This window comes from Clytia hemisphaerica, unplaced genomic scaffold (genome assembly GCF_902728285.1).
Source record: "Clytia hemisphaerica strain Z4C2 unplaced genomic scaffold, Clytia hemisphaerica genome assembly, whole genome shotgun sequence".
NCBI lineage: Eukaryota > Metazoa > Cnidaria > Hydrozoa > Leptothecata > Clytiidae > Clytia > Clytia hemisphaerica.
Genome location: NW_027103722.1, coordinates 32804 through 51274, shown reverse-complemented (window position 1 = coordinate 51274; position 18471 = coordinate 32804). Strand labels below are relative to the sequence as shown.

At 34.6% G+C, this 18471-nt stretch overlaps 2 protein-coding genes across 2 annotated transcripts; both read right to left on the bottom strand.

The window, feature by feature from the left end:
- Nucleotides 1-2114: 2114 nt before the first annotated feature.
- LOC136804560 (uncharacterized) lies at nucleotides 2115-11426 on the bottom strand. Its single transcript, XM_067061158.1, has 4 exons — nucleotides 10968-11426; nucleotides 10178-10402; nucleotides 7099-7383; nucleotides 2115-5686 (listed from the first exon to the last, which is right to left on the bottom strand). Exons 1-4 carry the CDS (start codon nucleotides 11209-11211, stop codon nucleotides 3036-3038), a joined length of 3405 nt encoding a protein of 1134 aa, XP_066917259.1. The 5' UTR covers nucleotides 11212-11426; the 3' UTR covers nucleotides 2115-3035.
- Nucleotides 11427-11522: 96 nt separating this feature from the next.
- LOC136804617 (structural maintenance of chromosomes protein 2-like) lies at nucleotides 11523-18087 on the bottom strand. Its single transcript, XM_067061221.1, has 2 exons — nucleotides 17901-18087; nucleotides 11523-12549 (listed from the first exon to the last, which is right to left on the bottom strand). The coding sequence occupies exon 2, from the start codon at nucleotides 12528-12530 to the stop codon at nucleotides 11523-11525; it is 1008 nt and encodes a 335-aa protein (XP_066917322.1). The 5' UTR covers nucleotides 12531-12549; nucleotides 17901-18087.
- Between the last annotated feature and the right edge of the window lie 384 nt (nucleotides 18088-18471).

The following is an 18471-nucleotide window of genomic DNA, read 5'->3' as shown; positions in this document are numbered from 1 at the left end:
TTTTTTCTCAATTCGCCAAATTCGCCAAAATTAGTTCCCGCCAAAATAAGTTCCCTTACGGTAATCGAGGGTTTTAGAATCCCCCCCCCTGGGGCCACAAAAATCGTTCTTATTTTTAAGGCTAAACTGAAATATTTTTAAAAGGTTTACGCTTTTATATTTCTACTAATCTGACCCTTCATTTTCTTGAAATCAGCTGTTCCAGTATTGTTCTTAAATTGTTCCTAGGGTTTCGGTCTTTTTCAACCTCGTAGTTCTTAGAAAGAGAGTGCAATTGATTTTCACGATGCCTTTTTCACAGGCAAGCTCAACAAAATGAGATAGAATAGAAATTTATAGATTTTCATAAAACTATACCGTCTGAAATTTTAAGTCAACTTTATTATCCTTCCCTCTTAGATGTGTCCTTTACGTGAAGAATGACCGTACCTCTATACAGCTCTCTTTGCATGATTAAACGTAAGTTTATCATTCAAAAATATTATATTTATTAAATAGAAAGGATGCGCACCCCTATGCTGACATAGCAGAATATACAAAAGATTTGTGCACATGCGGGGCCTAAAGGGGAAAAGTCGTTCTTTCTTGTTTTTAAAAATGCTGTGTAAGTATAACTTGAATGCTATAATAGCGATCATGTGACCAAAAGAGTTCATTTAGAAATCAGAAATGGAGCAATCGTTATCATGCAGTAAACGATCAGATTTACGATCCCTTATCTTCAAATCGCTTCAAAAAATACCTTCAAAAAACAAATAGAACCTGGCGGAATATATTACAGTCCACCTAAAGCAAAAGCTCGAAATCGAGATCTACCATATAATATTGGACCACTTTAATCGCGCTATCAAGCCTATCAAAAAGCCTTTAAAAAATATGAAATCTGGTTTTAAGCTTTTTTCAGTTACACCTAGCCTAGGTTTTTTTTAAGTTACACAGACCATTTTTATCATGGGTTGTCCTTCCACCACTAACAACCCCTTCTTTTCTTAATGCCTAACAGTAAAAATGTATACTTTTAGGGAAACATAAAAACTTTTATAATTAAATAGACTATTAAAATTATGCTAATGACAGTCATATTAAACAAAAATGTAGAAAAGAAACGGAGCTATTAGATAAAGTATACAAACCTGGTCCCCATGTATCCCAGGCTTTATTTACGTTACTGATGGACGCCAGAGAATACACTACTGCTGTGGCTGCGATCACAGACCTTTATATATCCCTGGACAAAGCTATATCTGCCATCTTTGATCGAAATTTTTCTTGAATTGGTACCCGTAAAAAAAGCCATTGCAGTGTTAGAAATTAACGTCTAACGACGCTACATCATCAAAAGTTTTCGAGGAAAAGTAGATCTAGCGCTTTCAATGCTTTTAAACCACTTTTCAAAAAACTTCGATCAAAGAATTTGCCTGGCCGGGATTGAGAAACTTAGTGAATGCAATGCCAAATGGTTTCAAATCCAGGAACAAATAAAATCTGACGTTTTGTTTTTAAATTACGTATTTTTCATATCAAACAGTGGACATCGCTAGTGTATTATCTGGCGCTATCAAAAGGCATCAAAAAGCTAATAATACGCAGGAAACAAGGTTGAAAGTATACAAATTCACATTAATCTAATAGAATCTATTATAGTAAAATTATAGGTATCTATCGAGTAATCTATTTTGCAGTCAAAATACAAATCAAAAGAAATAAGGTTAAATTATTGATTATATTTTATTCTAAAAATTGACGATATCTAGAGATAGAATGTTTCGTTTTTTGTTCAATAAGAATCTCAATTGCTGTGTTGCGTTTTAAAGAGTAAAAATAGACATAAACAAAGGTTTTTCCTGGTTTTTCTACTCATAGCCGTGGTCTATAATAGACTATTTTTGGGACTCGCTGTAATTTTAACATACATATCCTTACTTTTTGGCCCATTTCATCATAAATATTCTTATAAAGTAAATTCTTATAGAAAATAGCGTGTAATTGGGAGATGGCAACCTCGATAAGGCTGTGTAAAACGTGCGTATTATAAGAATGGGCTTATATTTTGGACAATTTAAAGCTTAAAATGTTCTAATTGGCTTTCTTGAAATTAATTCATTTGAATAGATAAATTCAACTTGGGTTTACAAAAATTGACCCTCAAATCTCCTCTAATTTAAAGTTGGGAAGTAAACGAATTACTGCAATTGCAAAAGCTTCAACCACAATGTTCTTATAAACTGGGTTATTATAAAAAAGTGTGTAAATAGTTGAGTAAGAAAAATATTTTAAGATAAATCTATTGAAAGTCAAGAAAAGTAACTACCCCGGGGGGGGGGTGCTTGGTGAAAATGGGTGTCGGGTGTGTGCGAGCCATAAGGTTCCCTTTTTTAAACCCACGAAAGTCTCTCAAAGGGGTACATAAACGATAAATTAACAATTGCCCCTTTGAAAGGGTCCAAAATTACAAAATATCAGAAATTGTCTCCCTCAAAGGGTCATAAAATCTAGTAATTTTGAGCGGTGTAAAAAATCAGGCTCTTTAAGGTTAGGGCTTCGAACTTTGGCTTGGACATTCCCGTCACCTCACAAACCCGCTCACTCCCCTCCAGGGTAACTGTGCTACACGTTTTTTTATAAGAACATCCAAAAATTTTGAAGCCTTAAAATGTTCTTAACTTTTTGAGCTTTAAGCCTAAAAATGTTCTTTAACATGTTCTTATTTTCACCATTTTGTGAGCATTTTTGTCCATTTTAGAGTTTATAAAGCCTTATTCTTAATTTTTTGGCCATTTACATCATGGACATTCTTATTAAGTGTATTCTTATATAAAAAAAGCGTGTATGGGAGCTTATTTCCTACTTTTACTACTTTACTTACTTATTGCTAAATTGCTTAGAATTTATTTATTTCATGCTTGGCTTCAGTCGACGTTTTTTTTAGCCTCATTACTCTTATAATGAAATTGTTCATATAAAAAACAGTGCACACAACGCAATATATTAAATCCAGTTTCTTCCTTTCGTTATACCCGGAGCATTCATCTTTTTCAGAACATTTTTAGGTTCTCGTAAGTATCGAATTTGTTTTCTTTCATAAAATTTTCAACCATATTTTCCTCTCTACTTTTGTACACTGTTATATGCATCTTCTTCCCGATAGCATAAGTGAGCATCGATCGAATCATTTCTCTTCCGTTCTCCGTTTTGACTCCATCACCTCCCATCAATGAAAACATGACTTTCTCTGGAAGAAACTCTTCACAAAATGTTTCCAAATACAATGAATATTGCATGGATGGATGATTGAAACATAGAGTTATTTTATTCTCTTCATACAAACCGTACCCAGCAAAAAGTTCTGTGAATCGGACACGAATTCTTTTTAGATTTGTTTTGACGCATCTTCTCATCAGTTTCATGAATTCTTCGTTAACGACTGATTCTTCAAAATAGAACTCAAATTTCTTAATAATTGGATTGTTCATTTCTGTCATCAAATTATTGAATTGTACGTAATATTTTTCGGGTAACCCTCGAATGGAAAGTTCTGGTACGTTGTTATAATTAATGTCATAACTTTCTGGATAAGCTAATTTTAGCTGCCATTGTGGGTGATTACAATTTATTTCAAACATACCAAATATATCATGATTTATTTTGAATTGTAAAAGTTTTATATTTGCATTTTGTAAAAGAGAATGAATGTGTTCAATTTCATAATCTGAAAGCGATTTCTTTAATTGACAAAGACTCAATCCTTTTCTGATAGCATCAATGTTTTCTGTTTCTAGTCGTTTAACGAATGGAGAACAAAGTGTCTGTTTCAATTCAATTGTTTCCTTATCTGATAACACAAGGTAATATTCAGGTATCTCAACTGTCCTGATATTTGCGGCTTTTAAGATAAAGATAATTTGCTCAATGTCAATATCGAATATTAAAGTATCAACAGCTAAGCAATGACTCATTTGCGGTAGTTTCAGTTTTTCTTTAAACACAATACCAATAAAAGTCTGGAGATCTGGTAAAATATTACGACGCATCATTAGCGTATTGTTTAAGATGAAACGTTTTGGAAAATCTGTTGATTCAAGCTTCCTTATTTGTGTCATAAAGTAGAGTGACTCAACGAATATTTGACTGTCTCTTCTTATAGGGTATGATTCGTCAATTATAATGTCACCATCTGGAAACGTAGATCTATCAATACGATGTTTATCTTCTGCAACAAAGATCAGCCATTTTCCGAAGCTATTTTCATTTTCGATATTTAAGCAGTTTGACTGGATTTTACAACATGATGGCAGCTTTGCCGGTAGATTATGCTGAGTAATGAAGAAATGGGCATTCCTATCGTTGAATTGTACGGTGAGTTCAACCTTTTCAAATTGAAAATTACTTAAGTTACCAATGTTGTCAATTTCAAATCGGGCTTCAAAATATGTAGCCAAAAAATCAGTACATTTTGGTTCGTCTAAATCAATGAATACTGTTTTATTTCGAATCATACAATTTGGTAGTTTTTTCTGGTCTGATATGTATTTATTGAATTTGATACGATTTTTCAGACTAAGTGCTTTTTCTATTAAAGTCTTTGGTGTGCTCTGGTAAATTTGCTCAAGGTTATTAAAAAATGCGACGAAAAGTTCGTTTTCTATGTTACTTAACATTCTTTGAGCTGCCAAGATTGTTGGTAGACAACTGGTTAATTCTCGATTCGATTTGTACGATGCCACAGACTTTGTGATTGCCAGATACATCCCACTAAAGAATTCTTGGAAAACGAGGTGGGTAAATTGAAAAGTTGGCTCCTTCATCGCACTTCCTTCAAACTTTGTAAAAAAGCCTGTTTTCTCTAGGTCACATTCAAACTGAATTTCTCCCATTTCTTTTGATGTGAATATCACTTGATTGTTCATGTATAGCTTGGTAGATAATTTCATCAAGGAGTATATGATATTCAAGATTTTTCGGTCATTGACAATGGTATGAAAGTCCATTCTTCCTGAAGAATTATTGATACGGAGATGGTTTCTCAGGAATACAAGGCAACTGTAAAAATAAATCTCAGTTATTGTTTCTAAATTGGTCGGTATGAGCTGTTCATTGAATATATGGCACACTATCCACAGGAATATTGGAATTGTACACATTTGTCTCAGGTTGTCAGATAGTCGAAGTTTTTCTATTAATCTTGCGGACTTTTCTTTGTTGTTGAAGAATTTACGAATGTACTCTACGGTATTTTCATATGTGAAACCACATATTTCCACCGTCTTAGTGTTTCTTGTATCCAAGACATAATTTTGTAAGAATTGACACGCTTTAGGTCTACCGCAAACGATCGTTTTATGTCCGGGTATAAATTTCTGATCGATTATCTGTCGGACAGTTTGCACATGATGAATGTCGGACACTAACTTGTTTTCAAGTTCGTATATATTGTGAAGTTCGTCCAATCCATCGATCACAATCATAACTTTACTTCCTAGACTTTTTAAATCATCCAAAGTGATTAATTCAAATACCTCTGGATAACACGTCTTGAAAATCTCCTCTAATGTCGTTTTTTCGTTTACAAGATTGTTTAGTTCTCGACATGCAAAAGTGAACATAAATTCTATTTTGAAGTCGGTGTCGAGTTCACCTTTGGCCCACTTCAGATTGTACATCTCAACTAGACTTGTCTTCCCACAACCTTAAATATTCAAAAAGTTATTTGAATTGAGAAATTTTCTTTAGCACAAGTACGTTCAAAGCCCTGTTGTGTGCAGATTTGTAATACTTGCGCAGATTTGTAATACCTGCGCAGATTTGTAATACTTTCTGCGCAGATTTGTAATACCTGCGCAGATTTGTAATAAACTTTGCGCAAATTTGTAATACTTGAGCTGCGCAGAAATGTAATACTTCTCTGCGCAGATTTGTAATTTGTAATTTAGATTTTTACTTCGAGGGGATATGTCTCCCACGAAGAAAAGTTTCGAAAAAAAGACTTAGAAAATAATTAGAAAATCACACAAAGGTTGTAGATCTTTTGTATGACATTAACTTTATAAGAAACGAAGTAAAAATTGGCTTTTGGCAGTTGGTTCTTTCAATACAAACATGGGATTGGGAATAATTTTAATATTTTCATTTTTCTTATCATCATTAACTTTATAAGAAACGAAACAATATCTTTTAATCTAATGGAAATTGGCTTCGGCGCTGGTTCTTCAATACAAATATGGGATTTGCTTATTTTAAGTATTTTCATTTTCTTATAATATCAACTTTATAAGAAACTAATCAATATCTTTGATCTAAAGGAAATTAGTTCTTATAAAAGCAGTGCTTATAAAAAAATAATATGTTCATGTTATTCTTCGTGTACCTTGTTTACTTCGAAATAAACAATTACCGACAAGAAAGAATTTTTATTTTACGAGTTGATTAGTTTCTTTAAAAGCAGTTCTTATAAAAAATAAATATGTTCATGTTATTCTTCGCACCTTGTTACTTCGAAATAAACAGTTACCGACAAGATAATTTTTTTTACGATTATGATTAGTTTCTAAAAGCAGTTCTTATAAAAAATATGTCCGCGATTCTCAGAAACAATTTCTATATTACCAGATAAATTTCTTATAAAAGCACTGCTTAGAAAAGAAATATTAATTGATTAGATTCGATGTGCATAATCACAACTTATTGGGTATTATTTCTGAGTCGTTTAATTGCATTTTGTTCGCAGAATAGAACGTGGTTCCAATGAAATATCAATTCCAAATTACAAATCTGCGCAGAGAAGTATTACATTTCTGCGCAGCTCAAGTATTACAAATTTGCGCAAAGTTTATTACAAATCTGCGCAGGTATTACAAATCTGCGCAGAAAGTATTACAAATCTGCGCAGGTATTACAAATCTGCGCAAGTATTACAAATCTGCGCACAACAGCCCATTGATATTCTGAACTTTTTTGTTTTATCTAAACTTATAAAACATTGTTAAAATGTCTTATTTTGAATATTCGAAATGCTCTTAAAATTTTGGCCTCAGTTCCTTTTGCTCTTGTAAAATTAATGTTAATGTTAATTTAAAAATTATATCCTCTTCCACTACATACCTGCAACTCCCCTTGCAACCACAATGTCATCGTTTTTCTGGAATAAGTCCACAATTTTCATACCGTCTTTTGTCTTCAATCGTTGATTCCTCAGAATTTCACAATCAGAATTGCTGAATTTCTTCTCGTATTCCGTACTATTAAGGATGGTTAAGTTGACAAATTTCTCTTCTCTAGGCACATAACATGTATTTGAACTTGAAAGCGAGAATGGCTCTTTTACTAGCCAATCAATCAACTTTTTGATGGTTTTATGCTTCAACAATCTTGACGCTTCATATAGCCCTGGAAAAGAGATAAAAGGGGAAGATTTTTAAAACTTTTCGTAAAAAGAACGTACTCTGTTCTATTGCTGTCAGGTATTTCCTTCATATTAAGAAATATATTTTTCGCAAGGGTTTTAGCTAAACTAGCCTCTCTCTATCCCAACACGCGATCTTTTATCACTCTGTTTCGGTGTCGAGGGAAAAACCGTGGTCGTCTGGCACAGCTAAACGAGAGAATTAAAAATTCAAAGTTTTCTCCCAAGGCGGCACAAAAATTATAGAATACAAATAAATTTGTGAAGCTCCAGGAAGTAAGGAAGCATTGTTTGAAATCCGATCGCAGATTTCAGCAACTTTCATCCAACTTATGGATACTTCTGTCATTCCAGATGCCTGAAGAACCTAGAAGAAGAGGACGATCTACATGCTGACACTGGACTCAACCCAAATGAAATGAAAACAGTTATGGCAGACAGACAGACAGACAGACCTGCAATACAAACTTCGTCATGTCACCGAATGGAAGAATCGGATGGTACTGTCTGTCTGTCTGTCTGTCTGTCTGTCTGTCTGTCTGTCTGTCTGTCTGTCTGTCTGTCTGTCTGTCTGTCTGTCTGTCTCTGTCTGTCTGTCTGTCTGTCTGTCTGTCTGTCTGTCTGTCTGTCTGTCTGTCTGTCTCTGTCTGTCTGTCTGTCTGTCTGTCTGTCTGTCTGTCTGTCTGTCTGTCTGTCTGTCTGTCTGTCTGTCTGTCTGTCTGTCTGTCTGTCTGTCTGTCTGTCTGTCTGTCTGTCTGTCTGTCTGTCTGTCTGTCTGTCTGTCTGTCTGTCTGTCTGTCTGTCTGTCTGTCTGTCTGTCTGTCTGTCTGTCTATGCGATCTTTAATCAACAAACCGATCATTGATAAATGACCCTCTATTTTCTTCCCTAAAAATTATTCTACTAAAGCTTTGATTTTAACAATATCTTTTAACCCTGATTTTTTTTGATGACTCTTGAAGTATTTATCCAATTGAGTTAAAATTTTGCAAGTAGTGTGCATATGTATTGCCATCTTCGGTGAAAATTTCGGCATCATTGTTGATGTCATCGGCACCTGACATTTTTCATATTTTCATATTTCGAAAAAACATATTGTATGTTTATGTATGCACCTTACAGTTAGCCTGGATATCCAAGGTCAAAGTTTTACAAAAAACAAAAATTGCTTAGCTAAAGCTAAAGAATGAAAATGCTTTCAAAACTTTCCTATAGGCAAACTTGGGTAAAATTACAAAAATTAATGACAAAACAGTCTTACAAGATCTAAAACCATTTAAAACATCCAAAGATTACACCAAAGACTATAAACACGTTTGCATGTATCACCATGACCAACCATGGTTTCTTAGAAAATAAACTCGCATCTGTTTCTTCTTTTTCATGTTTTCGTGTATCTAGAAGCTATATCTACACTAACAAGGGGGGGGGATTGACCTATTTTGTTACATAATTTATCCGTGTCATGTAGATCGGGCCTTACGGCTTTAGCGAAGTGAGTGCAAGCAAGTGGACTGCACTCTCATCTGAGAATGCAAATCGCGGAGACAAGGCTGTAAACCAGAACATAAAATTTAAAAAACTAGACTGTGAAATAGTTTACCGCCTGGTTTTCCAGGCTACCTTACAGTAAGAGAGAAACATTTTTCTAAAAAGTTATCACAGTTGTCATCAGTTCAGTATCGAGATTCAAAATGAAACGAAATCTTAAAATTCAAAAAGATAACAGAAAACAAGACACCTTTCCTATGCTCATGATAGAATCGAAGCTGAAACACAAGCAGACGAAAACAGAAGAATTCTCGAAATATTTTACGAATTACCAATAATTTTTTGAGTTTCTAAGTCATTTTATGTTTGATGTTTTTAAAATATCAGACACTTTTAAGAGATGATTCTCAAACGGTGTTGCCATTTTTCATGTTTAAACCTATTCGGCCTAGGGGGGGGGGGGTGCTGTTTCTGTTCGGAGGTCAAATTATTGCTAATAGCTCCTGAAATAATAGAGCTTTTGCCATGAAATTGTCTGTAAATTCCTAACTTTTATTTAGCTTCAAAATAAAAAAAAATTGACACCTAAAAATTTTCACACCTTGAGCATCATGACATTTCTGACAGTAAGGTGTCACAAAAATTGACACTTTTCCAATACAAATTTATTTTTAATGTCAAATATATCATTTAAACCGTAATTTATTGAATATTTAGGATAAAATAAGCAATTTAAACTCAGGCAACTTTTTTCTAAAGCCTCTGTTAGAATACAATATCTATTTATAAGAACAAAGGAAATTTTCGGTTTTTGCTCACTTTGGACATGATGAGCGACGTCATCAAAAAGTTTTTTGTCAAAAGTTACCTTATATGACAAGGATCTTGTGTGCCAAATTTCATCCAAAAAGACCCACTAGATCGAAATTTAAGGGGTGGTACAGGAAAAGACCCCCCCCCCCCCAAGTTCGCCCCTAAAAGCCTAGGTTGAATAGGGTTAAGGTAAAAATATCAAAGTTCAGCTATCTTCTTTCAAAGTTACTTAGAAATAATTATATGATACTAGTAAATTTTCGTCTCTAGCCCCACGAGATTTACACCAGGAAGGACTAGGCGAAATTTCAGTTTAAACAAGCCAGTTATGCAACCAATATGGTTGATCAAAGCAAAAACTACATTTTAGGAGGAGCAACCAACATTTTAGGGGCCATACACTGCAAGGTCAATGTACCAATCAATCTAGACTATTGATAAAGTTTCATTTGAATTTGAATCAAAGTTACTAACCTTCAGTAATCAGAGTGTTCTCCACTATATAATCGACCATGTCACACCGCCCAAGTTTCAATAAATTCTTCCTTAATTCAAACCAGGGAACATACTCAATAGCTTCCTCAACGTTGGTTTCATCATTCTTATCTTTTCCTAATCTTTGGAGAAGCTTAGCATTTTGGTCACCAATTTTAGATGATACGTATTGTCGAACCTCCTGGAGACAAAAATCGTCACAGCCTATCGAACAAGATGGAATCACATTTAATACATTTGAATTAGCCTCAGCTTAAAATCTTGTTGTTTGCTATCTCTCACCTAGTGAATGGGCCATTCCTTTAAATTTCCATACAAGAGGGTGGACGAACCTTTTCAAGTCAAAAAAGCACTCTTTTAAGGCCGGTCCCACTTGCGCGCGCTTCGATCGCACTTTTTCGAGCAAAGCTTTTACGCTGTTGGTCAAAAGTAAAATGAAGCAACTCCATTGGCGCGATCTGACGTAACAGGTGAAAAAAGTTGAAATGTATTCAACTTTTTTTTTCAGGCGCGCGCTATATTTTTATGATGTAGTCTTTTTTCCTAGCAAAAAGGATTGAAGCCAAAAAGTGCGATCGCAGCGCGCGCAAGTGGAGACCGGCCTTTAGACCCCGGGAAATTCTGCTCGAATTACCCCCTGGAGATGTTCGTCCAACCTCCTTTCTCAAAAGAAAATCGTATTTTTAAAGAAATGGAAAAAGGAAAAATCTTATCCCTAGGTCTACTTAATGACAATAGTGTATTGTGTAATACTCCTTTGATGATTTACCTGATTTCGTTTCTTTTGGACTCAAATTGTTAAGGAGCTCAACGGCTTGAGAAATATTATCAATTTGCTTGGCCATTTCATAGACATTTTCTTTCAAATCTGCGAATTTGCCATCTCTGTCAATGTTCTCAGTGTTTATATTTTTAATGTCGCTTTTAATGACAGCAATGCTTTCGTCTTTGTCTTGAATCTCATTTTTCATTTCTGTAACTTCCTTTTGGACATTTCCTAGGTCCTTGTCCATTTCTGAAATGTTTGTGTTAATGTCAGCAACGTTCCTCCGAATATCTGCAACGTTGTCCTGAGTGTCAGCAACATCTCTCCGAATATCTACAACGCTGTCCTGATTGTCAGCAACATCTCTCCGAATATCTGCAACGTTGTCCTGAGTGTCAGCAACATCTCTCCGAATATCTACAACGCTGTCCTGATTGTCAGCAACATCTCTCCGAATATCTGCAACGTGTCCTGAGTGTCAGCAACATCTCTCCGAATATCTACAACGCTGTCCTGATTGTCAGCATCTCTCGAAGATCTGCAACGTTGTCCTGAGTGTCAGCAACATCTCCGAATATCTACAACGCTGTCCTGATTGTCAGCAACATCTCTCCGAATATCTGCAACGTTGTCCTGAGTGTCAGCAACATCTCTCCGAATATCTACAACGCTGTCCTGAGTGTCAGCAACATCTCTCCGAATATCTACAACGCTGTCCTGATTGTCAGCAACATCTCTCCGAATATCTGCAACGTTGTCCTGAGTGTCAGCAACATCTCTCCGAATATCTACAACGCTGTCCTGATTGTCAGCAACATCTCTCCGAATATCTGCAACGTTGTCCTGAGTGTCAGTAACATCTTTCTTGATAGTAGTAGTATCACTTTGGATGTCAAAAACATCACACTGTATGTCTTGAACTTCATCTGAGATTGTTTTCTGATTCGATTTCAATTTAGCAAAACATTTTTTCAAAGATTGAAGAACAAGATGGTGCTTTGGATCGAGTGGCATAGTTTCCAAAAATGTTGTATTGTATGTATACTTCAGACCTTTGATAATATCGCAACCTTCCTGCCATTTTTGCTGAAATAGTATAAGATCAATGGTTTTTGCTGCTATATGGTTGATAAAATTCCTCCATTCACGAGCTCTTATAACAAAAGCAGCTATTGAGGTGTCTGTCGATGGTGGATTTTTGTTTCTCCAGCCTTTCTTTCCAGCCGGTGGTGGTAGGTTAGTAAATTTTTGAATGAGTAACGCGATTAAAGTTACATCAAACTCTGAAGAAAAAGTCTGATTTCCACCAGTAGGTAAAAGCAATTCTAACTGATCTTTTTTAAGTATTTTATTCTGAACCAGTTGATTCAAAGTTTTTTTGTTGTTCGAAAAGAATTGATACAATGCAACAGGGTTGTCAGGGATTCCTTGGTAAGATAAATCCTTTAACTTATTGTGAAGCACTTGGAGTAGAGAATTCTTTATAGGATCATGTAGGAAGCATGTCAACCGAAGCCAATGTTCAATTTCTTTGATAGCATTGGCCACAGAAACATACGAAGACATTTTTCATCTAACCCATGTCCTAAAATATAAAGATAACATAAATTAGGTAGATGTAACGTGCTGTGCTGCTAGGATAACATACTCTTCTTGATTACACGCATCTTTATAAGAACGGTGTTTTACCATTAGGCGTAGTAGTGCAGCGATTTTTAACCTTGATTTCCATCTGGGAGGCCAGGGTTCGATGCTAACTCCTTGCTATGATTCACCAGGCATTGCATGTGGTGTGATGACGATACTCATTGGTTCAACACCTGCGAATGTATGTTCTCTCGTGTAGTATGAGTATCGGCGTCTACACACCAATAACTCTGTTATGTCGCGAGCGCAGTGTTAGCAGTGTCTGGTAAGCGTGGTAATTTTCCTACCCTAGGGTAGGTATCTATCCAGGGATAGGGCACTTCTATCTTCACTCTGTTTTATCATCCATTTCATCATGGATATTCTTAACTTTTGGGGAAAATCATCCTAAAATATTCTTACGGTGTTCATAGGTTAGGACCCGGGGGGGGGGGCAGCTGGGCAAAAGGACCGACGGGTATGTGCGGGTCCTAAGGGTACCTTTTCCAATATGTTTAAAATGCACTGTAAGGGTAGAAATTTCAGAAAATTCTTGAAAAATCTAGATATTTTGACCAAAAATGCTAGAATTTTGACCATTTTTTGCACGTAAGGGATCGAAAATTTTGGGGAAAATGCACTCTAAGGGTATGATTTTCACTGATTTTTGCTGCACTGTAAGGGTGCAATTTTAAAAGCCAATTTTTGGCCCGCACATACCGTCAGTCCGCAAACCCAGTGCCCCCCCCCCCGGGGGTTAGGATCAAAATGTTATCCTAGATTTAGCATGTAATACATACCTAAAGCATAAAATGGCATTTTTGTGAAAGTATAGGTCTTTTCATGAATTATTTTGAGTGCAACGACTACCTACTTTTGAAACCATTACCATACCAAGGTGATTAAATCGTTTGAGTCTTCAATTGTTACCTTTTAAATAGATTAGACTCCTAATCGCACGATGGGTTATTTTTTCTTATTTGGCACGCCCTCAAAGAGAGCAATTAATTGTTAATTGCATCCTGTAGAGAGCAATTAATCGTTAATCACACTCTTCAATGCTGCGCCAATGTTTACAAAAATGATTTTAATGTTTTTTCTTACATTTTTTTTGCATCGAACGTTTTAATTGCATTCGAAATTCATTTTTTGAGAACGAAAATCAATAAACAACAATAAAAGAAAGACACAGAGAGAAGAGAAAAATATAAAACTCTCAGTGTAATTTCTGTAATTTACTTTCCTTACTGGGAAAAAGTAGTGAAAGCCATTGTGCGATTAGCTCGTAATCACATAATAACTCGTACAATTCGAAAATTGCACTCGTGATTTTTTTGTTTTGAATTTTCCTCGTCCTTTCGGACTCGGAAAATTAATAACAAAAAAATCACTCGTGCAATTATATTCGAATTGCACTCGTTATCATGTGATTACATATACTAATCAACTCTTCTGGGAATCAATTACCATATCAATATTTTGAAAACAACGTAAGCTTTGCTCGTTACGTAATTTATGAAAAGGTCCATTTAGCCTCGCTTCAAGTTTTTCGAATTTTTTATTCGAAGATTATGGTTTTGTCTATGGACTTATGGTTGGAATATTTTTAACAAGCAGCAAAACTGTAATTGATTAGTACGAAAAATAGCAAAAGTCTTGAGCGCATTGAGTGAGTGTAGTGAGTGATGGTCCCAAAAGTATGAGACAATTTTTCTAACTTTCTCAGCACCCACTTATACTATGTTAAAAAGCTATACACCGGATCTTTTTTCACTAGAGCGATCTAAAATTAGTATAAAATTTCTAAAAAAATGAAAAATGAAGACGAAAAATGAAAACGCTTACCTTAAGGGAACTAATTTTCGCCGGAACTAGTTCAAAAAATGGTAAAAATAAGAACATATTAAGAACATTTCTAGGCTTAAAACTAAAAAAATTAAGAAACATCCGAATGCTTTAAAAAAAATTGGAAGTTCTTTTAAAAACAAAGTGTATAGCTTTTTGATATAGCATGAAGTGGTTATTGAGAAGTATTCAGACTTTCGGATCGATTGAAAGGGTTTACAATACCTTACTTAACGGTTAAGAAAAGAGTGGATTTGGTAGATTTACCCGAAAATTTATTATCTACGTCGATTTCATGTACCGGTTGCGCCTTAAATAGGTTTCTTTCTTTCTAACAAATTTTCTCGAGTACTATGACTTTTAACCCTTTAAGTGCCACGGTCATTCTTTTCTAGGTTTTTTAAAGAAAATCGCTAATTCAAACTTAAAGGCTTATATCTCCGGATCTAGAAGGAGTTAGAAGCTCGTTTATAGTTTATTGAATAGCTTAGAGTCTTCTCTTTTTATTTAGGCGCTGCGCGGACCTGCCTGAATGATAGAAAAATGCCCAATGGTAAAACTTCAAATTAATTCGCTGGAGGACAGAATCATTCTAGGGTCACTCGTTGACCAAAAATGGTCAAAAAACGGTCAAAATCTTAAAAAGGTGGATAGAGTTCACTTTTGATTTTTCTTTTGCTTGACCATGAAGCCCAATCCAATTCCTACGAGTTAGACCAAAAATGACGATTTCTAACTCAAACTGGGCATTACTCCTACATAGCCCATGTCTGATATGTACGACATTGGCACTTAGAGGGTTAACAAACTGAATAGTTAGACGATTTTTTTCCGTCTCAGTATAAATGGAACCAATCTTCTACTGTAATGGAAACGGCATAGCAATTATCTTTTGCATGGCAATGAGCTTTTGTTTGCAATTAAAAACACGTATTCATCAACTTAAGGGTGGGTTTACATCTAGGAGAGAATCGACTGAAAAATACAATATAAATAGCAAGATTTCTTTTGATTTCATCACGGTTCCTTTTTTTATTAAAGTTATAATTGATTTTTCCTTAGCTTTCTCATTGGTTGAAAGTTTATTACGGAATGCAAAGATTGTTTTCCTATATTCTTCTAGACTGGAGTCGTTTATAATGCGTGTAATACTGATAATACCAATACTAATAATAATAATAATAATAATAATACGGGATTTAGTTTGTATAAACGACTGGAAGAATCCGGTGTTCCAGCCTTATAGATACCACGGCTAGCTACGCAGAAACTTGCGTAGCGAGAAAAAAATTTATCAAACAACAACAAACTCTCAAAACGAAATCAACTCAAATGAAAAACTTTCAATACACAAATCCACACATATTTTTTTTCTCAAGAATTATTTTGAGCAGGAAAAAATTATAATTGCAATATTGACACTTTTCTTTTGTTTGGAGTTAGTGCACAAAGGTTTCTAGACGACTAAAATTGTTCAATTCATTACTTTTTACTTTATTTCTACTATGTATAAATTAGTCGTCTAGCTTGCTAGACTAATATTCTTCCGATTATGCATTCCTACACCTACACATTTATACAAGATCATGCTGCTTAGTAAAGTTTGATGAAAAAAAGCATTTACGTACTTTCCATTTGAAGAAATTCCAATCATGTTACACGTTTTTTTTTTATAAGGAACCTTAACTTTGCTCTGAGCCTGGAGTTCCTTATTTTTACAGAGAATTTCAGTCTCAAAGTTCCTTATGGAGTTCCTTACTACATAGGAAATTTTGAACTTTTTGCCCCTTGAAAGATCAAAATTTGGTCAAATTAGTCCCAATAAAGTACATTATTTTTTGAACCATTTTCAGCCTCAAGTTCCTTATAAACGTGTTCCTTATAAAAAAAAAAACGTGTACTCATTTAAAATGAATTGTAAAAATCATCTGCATGATCCTTTTGTAAATATTAATCGATCTTCTCCTCGTTTTGTCCTTTGTCTTAAGAGGTACCCAAACCTACCTCTTGTAACAATAGGGACCTTTAGCATCTAGGACGTTAAGTAAATATTGAAATCAAATGGCAAATATTATTCGATTTTATCTAGATTTAATATCACATGGACAAATTTGAAATGTAATTAATTTTTTGCAAAAACTGACGCTATAATTCTCGAGGGATTCATACCATTAAAAACTATTATACTCTTCCTTTACCGTCTTCCTCCAAAAGACGACGCTAAAAAAGAATTTTCAAGTCGTCTTGAGATTTGAAAACGTCCATTAATTACCCTGTTAAAATTCACTATTCCCATGAGAAAATTGACACGAAAAGAATAGAATCTAGCTGCGATCCAGATATCAACCCCTAAGGGTTTTCTTTTTGTTCAATCATGCCGTACTTTTTCACAGTTGCCTTCCTAGATACTAAAGGTCCCTAATGGTAACAACAAGGAAAGATCGATTATGTTTATAAAAGAATTTGTAAAAGTGGTTTTGAGCTTTTGTGTTTCGTTTATGTTCTGAATAGTTATCCACAAGGGGAGTGTTAATCGATTCTTTCCCTACAGATGTAAACTTAGTGTCGTGATTTGCTTAGCACGACATCTAGCTTTATAAATCTATGATGTAAACCCACCCTAAGTCTCCTCATGGATGAAAGCTTCATAGAAATCATTTTAATTAGTTTTTACCAAATTATTTCCTAACATTTTTGTCTTTAGTTGGTATAATTCAATGCAACGCTCATTTTCATGAAATCTAACATATTATTTTGATTTTCCTTGCAAATATTCTTCTTAAAATTGAAACTTCCCTTTGTGTAAGAAAAGATCACTTTGACAGTTGATTATCATTTTTGATCACCAAGGTCCGGGAGGGGGGGGGGTGGAAAAAGTTGAAAAATACATCAACAGGCTTAAAAATTGTTGGATGTTCTCATAAAAAATAACGTGTAGCCGGGATAACAAAGCTATAAATTAATTTCTTATTTACAGCCCCTTCTCACAGACCCAGTAGGATTTTTTTCAGCCAATGGGGGTAAAAAAACGGACTGAAACTCGATGGGGATTGGTATATTCCCATATCTTTTATGACTGGGGTTTTAAATTCCATTGTTCCATAAAGCATATTATTTTACAGTAAGGATTGGTTTATTTGATTATTATAAGGGGGGACAAAAATTCACTAGGGACGATATATTGGCCAATTTTTCCAGTGGGAAGGGGCCCAGTGGGTCGGTGAGAATAAGGGGTGTTTATTTTTTATTTTTCTACTATTTACAGCTCGGTCTACCTAAAAGGTTGTAAACCCAGGGTCGGTAAATTTCTAGCTTCGAGCAATGAATGATTAATTCGACAAAGTTCATATGCACTATCGTTTTAGGAAGGCTAGATAGTATACCAGAAACATCAAATAAAAAAAAGGTTTACAGCCTTGATATCCAGTTTATACATAAAAATTAAAAAGTTCATTAAAATCTTACCTTTTCGGTGTTGTGAACATCTAGAAAAATCGAAAGTATTCAATAAATTAGCATTTTCAAAAACTACACAAAAAACCACTCCTTATACTGTATTGATAACATACGCTTTGATAAAATAACATCACATGATACGTGTTTGAACAATTTTTGTTGACATTGGCATGTATGTTTTTATTGATACGAGATCAACGGTAGAGGGAAAAATAAAACAAACAATGCCTCTCTTCAAAGAATTTGTCATACGGTATTAAACAACACACTTTTTTTTATTAGAACGTTTTGGTTTTGTCTAAGTCCTGGATGTGCTTATTTCTTTTGAGTCTAATACACGTTTTTTTATTAGAACATCTAAAATTTTTTGAAGCCTTCGGATGTTCTTAACTTTTTGAGTTTCAAGCCTAAAAATGCCCCATTTTTATGTGTTTTTTATGTATTTTTGTAAGAAATTAGGTGTTTTAGAGTCCGCAAAGCCTTAAAATGTTATTAACTTGTTCTTAACATTTTTGCCATCGAAGCCTTATGTTCTTATAACTGTTATGCAAAGCAATTAGTATATATAATCACATGATAA

Coding starts and splice junctions, on each gene's coding strand:
- LOC136804617 (XM_067061221.1), bottom strand. CDS start 12,530: ATGTCTTCGTATGTTTCTGTGGCCAATGCTATCAAAGAAATTGAACAT.
- LOC136804560 (XM_067061158.1), bottom strand. CDS start 11,211: ATGGACAAGGACCTAGGAAATGTCCAAAAGGAAGTTACAGAAATGAAA. Junction 10,403..10,967: donor TCCAAAAGAAACGAAATCAG/GTAAATCATCAA, acceptor CTTGTTCGATAG/GCTGTGACGATTTTTGTCTC. Junction 7,384..10,177: donor GAACACTCTGATTACTGAAG/GTTAGTAACTTT, acceptor TCTCTTTTCCAG/GGCTATATGAAGCGTCAAGA.